This window comes from Drosophila willistoni, assembly GCF_018902025.1.
Source record: "Drosophila willistoni isolate 14030-0811.24 chromosome XR unlocalized genomic scaffold, UCI_dwil_1.1 Seg143, whole genome shotgun sequence".
Taxonomy (NCBI): domain Eukaryota; kingdom Metazoa; phylum Arthropoda; class Insecta; order Diptera; family Drosophilidae; genus Drosophila; species Drosophila willistoni.
Genome location: NW_025814056.1, coordinates 5,486,944 through 5,494,551, shown reverse-complemented (window position 1 = coordinate 5,494,551; position 7,608 = coordinate 5,486,944). Strand labels below are relative to the sequence as shown.

Below are 7,608 nucleotides of genomic sequence, written 5' to 3'. Positions count from 1 at the left end.
CATATACATATATATTCAATATTCATTGATATAAAAATAGAATCTTGTTCATAGCAATATTTCATTGAATTCTTAGAATCTAAAGTACATTTTGTAATTTGTAAAGACACTTTTCATTTTAGTTTTCTTTTGTTTTTAGTATTTTTGTTCTCATTGATAGTTATTATTTGATTTGCATAGGTAAAGAGAGATAGAGAGAGTTGAGTGTAAGAGTCAAATGAAAGTTGAGTATTTCAATGAATACCAAAATTGTTCTTTTCAAATACATATGTGGGCATTCACGTAATATAAGTAGTTTATATATTCATACTTTCAATGTGCGTTCAGTATGTTGCTCCATCAACTATATGTATATATGTATCTTCTTTTACGACAAATCAGTTGTTTTTTTTTTTTTTGGTTTTTTCTTTTTTAATTTAAAACGAATTCAAGCACTTTGACCCCAGCTAATAATTTCATTCATAATTCAATGAGATAACATATACACAATTCACAACATTTAAATCCCTATAATAAATGAATTTGTATAATTTATAGATGTATGTAGAATCACTTTTACATTAACATAAATATATAATATGTATAAATAATATTAAGCAATAAATGCTTGTAAATTGCAACCTATTAATATTGTTTTTGCCAAAATCTGAAATATTTTATCTAGATTCAACTTGTATGTATTTAGTACTCATATTCAATTGGTTATCTAAATATCTATTGTTGTATGCAATTTAAATATGTTTGTTTGTAACTGTGTGTGTTGTGTGTAGTGTGTAGAGAGAAAATATAACTTTGGGAATGCACTCGAGAACACCTTTTATGAAGGATCTTCACATTGTTATAATACTGTATTAAACTGAGTACGAAATATCGTTAAACGAAGAGTAGAAGACATATTTCTTTGATTGATGTGCAAAAGACACTAAATAATATTTTTGTTGTTTTTAATAATTAATATTTATGGTTTATTTAAAAGCCAATAATTGTTATTATTGCATATATGTATATAGTTTCGAGTAAAAAAGACTCCTCTAAAACGCATTCAAAATTTTGTGCGCCAAAACAGAAAAAAAAAAATATGAAATAATAATAATAATAATAATATTGCATATGAATGAAACGACGAAATGTATATAGTATTTACAATATGAATAGCTACAATAATTTTCTACCAGGTGCGTGGAGGGGCGGTGGTTCAGGATTTAGGAAGGGTGTCAATTCAATTTGAAGTATACATAGATGTAAGTAATAAATATCATATGCACATACATATTTATATATCTATATATATACATACCTATAAGATTTATATCTATGTATATATATATGTACATATATATAGAAATATGCATATGTGGAATGTACAATCACTTTTAAAATAAGTATTATTGCGTTGAGACGACAACAGGCACAAAGATGTTATAATAAGGTTTTTTTTTTCATTTGGGTGAGGGGGGGAGATGTTATTATAATTTCCTATAGCTAGACCTAGGCCACATTGCTAGTTTTAGTTTCTGGCCACCGATCCCAGACGATGCCAATCGCAAAGCTCCTGACGTAAATCATGTTTCGATAGATCCAATTCAAAGCCACCAAGAAGTTCATTCTCTTGCAGCGTATCATGCGACCAGACGGTGACCTGTAGACGTCGCTCCTGAATAATATTCAATGGCATGCGATATTCAAGCTAAATAAAAAGAAACAATACATTAAGAGTTTCTTAGAGTTCCATTGGAGAAGTTATCTCTACTATGCTTACCGTTTCCATAAAACTGGGTACACAAGTTTTGCGCACAACTTTGGTCTTGCGTTTGGTTTCTTTTTTGGGATCCGGTTTCAGGTAGCACTTGACATAGGTGTTTGGCTCCTGACCACCCTGTAGCATGGGCAGTCCTTTGGCGTGGTGTATCTAAACAAAATAAGAAAAATGTTACACAAATAATATTCAAATACATTTCTAGTTTTACTCACCATCACAGTAAGTACGCCGCGTTGATATTGCAGCGATAAACGTATTTGGCCAATTTCATTGGGATTATCGCGAGATGGTTGACGTTTAACCTCTGCCAAAGAAATGCATACCATTTAATTGCATATTTTCAGTTTGTGTTTGTGTTTTTTTTTTTCTGTTTTTGGCTTACCCTTAATCTTTGGCATCTCCAATTTGGCCTCCTGCTGATCTCGCAGCAGTGGATGAAAGAATGTATAGACTAAATCGGAATGGGCTATCTCTTCGGATGCATCGAAAAGTGATTTTAGGAAACGTTGTATTAGAGGTAGACGTTTTTCGGCCACTGACTTGATATTTGAACGACCCACATGCACACCAGCTGGAAGGCTGTAAAGAATTATCAAAAGGAAATGAAACAACTAATTAGTATCTCTAGAGCTTTGAATTGAATTGCTTGTCATAATAAATCCATGTCTAAAGTGATACAATTTATGGCTAAATGTGTGTTCTTTTAGACTTTATTATAACAATTGTTTTCAATGCGATTGAAAAATACAAATTTTAAATCTATTGTCTTTCAGGAGCATCAAAGAAGTCTATTAATGTTTGTTTACAATTGACAACTGAAAAATCAATTTCTTTGATTAATCATTCTCTTCTAAGTTGAATTAATAACGACCAAATCCATACCCTTGCCTGGCATCAGAGTATACAAAAAGAAATGTATTTTTGATATTTGTAATAATAAAATAAAGGTTACTTTTATGTAAAAATATGTAATTATATCTACATATATACAATATATAATTTGTATGTACGTGATTCTGATTTCGATTCGTTTATAGCGATTGCTTATCAGTTGACCGCGAATCGTTGTCGTTGTCGTCGTCTAGTACAAGCCCATGGGTAACACCGTTAATAGCTGATAATTTGCCTGACAGAAAACAGAGTGATTTCATTGCAGAATTTTAAGAGCGCACAGAGCTTGAATGAAGAGTACAAGAATCGAGCTTGCGTATGATGTCAATGTGTGGATGGGTAGAGCGAGGGGATTGGGGGCTACTACCGCTCACGATATCGGGCCCGATAAGCGACAGCGTGTTGTCGTTAGCTCTCAATCAGTTAACGAACGAGCTGGCGTACGGTCGAGCCAACTAGCTAGCCAGACCCAGCCAGCCCGCCAGCCAAGTCGTTCGATCAACCAGCGACGACGTGGTGAAGTTTTTTTTTTGGTTTTGTTATTGTTTTTTTGTGATTTTTATTTCTTCTTTCTTTTTTTTTTTGGCAACCAAAAAAAAAAAAAAAAAAAACACATACAGATAATAAAATCAACTGTAAAAATTGCAAAATGCCAGCCAAAGTGATTTAGTTTTTAAAGATATCAAAAAGAAATCCCAAACAAGCAGCAAGACATGGCTCAATTGAGGAATGTGGGCCAAGGTAAATTTTGCAAAACCCCACCCCCTCCACCACCCTTTGCAACCCTTTTGTAAATGTTATCAGAGCACTATAAACAAGGATTACCCCCCACTCATTTGCCAGGTCAACAAAATGCTGTCATCATTGGTCCCATAAGCGCCTCAATTATGTTATTAATGGGCTTGATTTTTGCATTATTTGGCATTAAGATTTGGGGTTTCCGGCGTCGTTTGACATTCGATAGAGGATCTACAGGCCAACAGCAGCAGCAGCAGCAGCAACAACAACGGCAGGCAGCGCCACGTTATGCCGCCTATGAATCGCAGGTGAACAAGACATTATTTTCTTTATATTTCGTTGGCTGGGGCGGGAAAAAAACAACAATACTGCGAATATTGTTGCAATTCATAAAGGTTAATATGATACTCCGATACCGAGAACCACAACTGGGAACTGATAAGGCAATACAAATAGCACCACCAAACAAACCGACTGAGACCGACCAAAATGAGAGAGAAATTGTGTGTAAGAGGGAGAGAGAAAGTTCACCGAATCTGAATTTGAGACGCGCGCGTGAGTAATTTGAATTGTAAATGAGATAAGGAGCAAATACCACAGAAATTTATACAATTTGAAGGCATTTCAATTTAAAATTCCTAAAAGGACAAATTTGAATCATCAGTATGAACAAATTAAATGATCTCATTTTGATTTTTCTCTCACCTATATACATACATATGTGTATGTATGGCTCATCACTAATTAAGTAAGTCCATGCGATGTGTGACTGTCTGTGGTCAGGTGTTTGCCCATTCGACACCTTTACAATTCACATTTGTGAGGCATTCAAGCGTCTTAAACAGCTGAGTCTACAGCTGTGTGAAGCCAAATGAATATATGTAATGCTCTTAAAACATTGAGAAAATAAATATATATGTACATTATTTTTTTTGTGTGTTGCAGATAAATGGCACAGATAATGCAGTCCATGGTGTATTTCGACAACGAAATATTGAGGAATTTGAAAGCACACGGCCATCATCAGCGGCAGGTAATAAACAAACAACAAAAACCAAAATGTAAAACCTTTGATCAAATCAATTCGATATATTGGTCAATTGGAACGAAGCGTATATATTTCTTTGCAAAATGAGCAACTAGAAAACTTACAAAGAAAAAGATTGTTGAAATCATTAGTTACATGAATTTTAAGGAAATTTCATTAATTTTTTGAGAATTAGCAGAAAAGTGTACTTAAGCAAATGAAATATGTTTATGCCTAAACAGCATAAAAAGACAACTTAATAGAATCATCTTTCTTTAGTTATATTCAAATACAAAGACTACAGAGAGTTAGCAAAGACTTTAAGGTAGTAATTACTTGCGTAGTATTTTAAAGTACTTTTCAAAGTTTAGTATACATAATCAGATGATTCACATCTACTTGTCAACTAAATTTCATGAAAATTGAGAAAAAAAATCAACAAAAAACATGCATAAATGTATTTTACTAAACGATAAATATGCCAAAATGGGCCAATAAGTGCGCCAAAGTGTTTTATGCTGTTAAGAGCGAGTGAGATGGCATGCACTTGTTGTCGTTTTGAATTTTAAGTATTTTTTGAATAAACTTTTTTCTATATCATTTAAGGGAACCGTTTTATTACTGGCAGTGTGCCAAATTTACGTTTACATGGAATGTCTTCGCCGGATGAGTCTACAATTGGAAGCGGGCTTAGCACAGTTGTCTATCGACCAGAAGCTCCTCAGGCTTCTCAACGCCGAAGACGCAGAGAGGTGAACAGTGCTAATTATGAGTACCATGAAGTGCCACCACCACCCACACGACAACCACCAGCACCGCCAATTTTGGAAGTAGCTTCAGCAGCAACAACAACAACAACAGCTCTTTCAAATGAAGCAACAGTGCAACAAACTGTGGAACCTGCCCTCGAGCTGGGCATACCAAATTTCGATCATTTTGCTGAGAAATATGAATTGATTAGTGCCCAAGCCTCATCATCATCATCATCTGCCCCAACGAAACATAATCAATTGGGGAACAAGGATAGTGGAAGGTATGTGAAATTCGATGCAGTCGATGATGTACCCGAACTTTTGACACCCGACGATGATCATGTAGGAGCAGCTATAGCTGTAACAGCTGTCGTACATCATCCACAGAAACCAGAGGAGCCAGCAGTGAATTCCTTTCCGGAACCTGAAACTACACAGAGCAGTCAAGTAGTCGAGCAAGCAAACGAACAGAATGACAGGGCATTTGTGATGGAAGTTATTGCTGGAACTCCGTCACCGGGCCTGGAAACGCCAACGGAAAGTAATCTATTCACTGACTTGGAAATTGAGCCGCGCATAGTAGGAGCTGTATGTGCGATATGCACGCGAGCAGTTCGTTCAGAATTCTCTGAAATGTGTGGTAAAGTTCAGATGCTGTGAGCGATTATATTCGATTGTTAGTGCGCAGCGAGGAGTTTGTGGTAGTGCTGACGGTGCATCTCGACAGTTATGTGGGTTATGATGTTTATGTTTATGCCGCATCCGCTGTCTCACTCACTGGTTATTAGGAATTATAGGAGTAGTTGCAAGACGCGTTATGTTGAGACGTATATCGAGTGTGGTCGAAGCCTTGGTCGAGATAATCTAGATCCGTTGAAGTTGATAGCACCGTTGCTGTACGACTAGTATAGAGACCAGTCTGCCAGAGGCCGCAAATTGGCAGAGGCACTCCGAATCTGGCAGAAATGTTGAAGTCGACGACAGGCTAGACACGCCGTAAATTCATGAAATAGAGGCTAAGTGACGAGCACCCGAGAGCCTGAGCCGACCACCCTATAGGCTCGGGATGCCTTCCTTTTTCGTACCCGATTGACGACATTTCCTAATGCACATGGAGAAAACGGCAAAAGCCAATAAGGATAGTTTGCCCAATTACTATGGCGCTGTGTGGGGCAAACAGAATGTAACTAATATATTATGATCTGTAATGATGAAACTAGAAGTTTACTAATGGTGAACACCACATCTTTGACGAACTCAGAGCCAGGAGTATGGACTCATTGTGTTAGCACATGACGAGCTCACATTCGTGTCACATCAGAGTGAGCCAAAGTACATGCCGAGTAGAAGCAGCGACCACCGAGTCATAAACACTCAGACTACCAAAACATATCTTCATAGAGAGCCATACCTTAGTTCTATCACAACCATAATATGCAGTACGTGGATCACACAATAATTCAAATACCGAACATCACTGATACGCTTACCAACAATCAGGAATGGTTAGAACTCAGTAGGCTCCAAGTTGGCATAGGTATGAAAGACGAGGCGCGGCGACTTGAGATTGCAAAGACTAAACTTCAGCAAAGACACTGTGGCCACCTCACATTAGAGTTATAGAACAATCACAATCACAAAAAAAACACCACTACCGCAAATCAAAAGTCCGTTTCGACACTCCAAGCATTATATAGTACTTATCAGATGGATTCACATACAAAAGATCGACTGTAGAAATGACGCCATAGTAAATAGTTCAATTGTGGTAATTAAACACCGTAAGATGATATTCATGATGTGTTCGTTCCCACGCACGATTCGAAATAATGATGTGTATTTTGGTTTCAGAGCGTAGCCAAAGTATACGTAGATTAACAAAAGAGAGCATACACAAAAAATCTGATGCGCGGAAGCACGACGATGAGCTGACAGAGAGGATGATGAGAGAGGCAACCTAATCGACATGACGAATAATACAGAAAGAAATAATGGATGACGCGCAATGTAGTAACGGGCAATTTAGTAAGTTATGATATAACTATTCTTGTTTCTCTTTACGTTCATTTCTGTGTTCTAAGAGAGAAAACCAACATTGTCAGTGTCTCTATGTTACATGTCAATTCACACAGAGGCTTAAGAGAGACTTTGTGGTTCAGATAGCTATAATATTAATGATTCGCACTCTACAATTCTACATATGTTTATTTAGACACTTAAGACAGATAATTACACATGAGTAGTTTAACTGGATTCAAATTGTTATATTCAGAATCAGGGACTACATTCTATAGAGATTTGAGTATAACGTATTATCCTGAATATTGCCATACAGTGTCAAAGGTTAAGTGAGCACAAAACAGAAGGGTACACACTTCACAATTATGTGCAGAAACAACAAGAAGACTATACAATCAGAGCATTATTTAGAAATCTAATTA

General features: G+C 36.4%; 2 protein-coding genes across 2 annotated transcripts; one reads left to right on the top strand and one right to left on the bottom strand.

Annotated features, from left to right (window-relative positions):
• Nucleotides 1-1,367: 1,367 nt before the first annotated feature.
• Nucleotides 1,368-2,360, bottom strand: LOC6645249 (phosphatidylinositol 4-phosphate 3-kinase C2 domain-containing subunit beta). Its single transcript, XM_047011812.1, has 4 exons — nucleotides 2,142-2,360; nucleotides 1,972-2,063; nucleotides 1,760-1,909; nucleotides 1,368-1,687 (listed from the first exon to the last, which is right to left on the bottom strand). Exons 1-4 carry the CDS (start codon nucleotides 2,155-2,157, stop codon nucleotides 1,508-1,510), a joined length of 438 nt encoding a protein of 145 aa, XP_046867768.1. The 5' UTR covers nucleotides 2,158-2,360; the 3' UTR covers nucleotides 1,368-1,507.
• Nucleotides 2,361-3,265: 905 nt separating this feature from the next.
• Nucleotides 3,266-5,955, top strand: LOC6645250. Its single transcript, XM_047011909.1, has 5 exons — nucleotides 3,266-3,391; nucleotides 3,494-3,696; nucleotides 4,334-4,421; nucleotides 5,022-5,759; nucleotides 5,849-5,955. Exons 1-5 carry the CDS (start codon nucleotides 3,364-3,366, stop codon nucleotides 5,953-5,955), a joined length of 1,164 nt encoding a protein of 387 aa, XP_046867865.1. The 5' UTR covers nucleotides 3,266-3,363.
• The last annotated feature ends 1,653 nt before the right edge of the window (nucleotides 5,956-7,608 follow it).

Excerpts from the sequence above, each read along its gene's own strand:
- LOC6645249 (XM_047011812.1), bottom strand. Across the intron at positions 1,910-1,971 it reads GCGGCGTACTTACTGTGATG|ATACACCACGCCAAAGGACT; the intron begins GTGAGTAAAACT and ends TATTTTGTTTAG. Across the intron at positions 1,688-1,759 it reads TACCCAGTTTTATGGAAACG|CTTGAATATCGCATGCCATT; the intron begins GTAAGCATAGTA and ends CTTTTTATTTAG.
- LOC6645250 (XM_047011909.1), top strand. The coding sequence starts at position 3,364 with ATGGCTCAATTGAGGAATGTGGGCCAAG. Across the intron at positions 3,392-3,493 it reads ATTGAGGAATGTGGGCCAAG|GTCAACAAAATGCTGTCATC; the intron begins GTAAATTTTGCA and ends CTCATTTGCCAG. Across the intron at positions 3,697-4,333 it reads ATGCCGCCTATGAATCGCAG|ATAAATGGCACAGATAATGC; the intron begins GTGAACAAGACA and ends TGTGTGTTGCAG.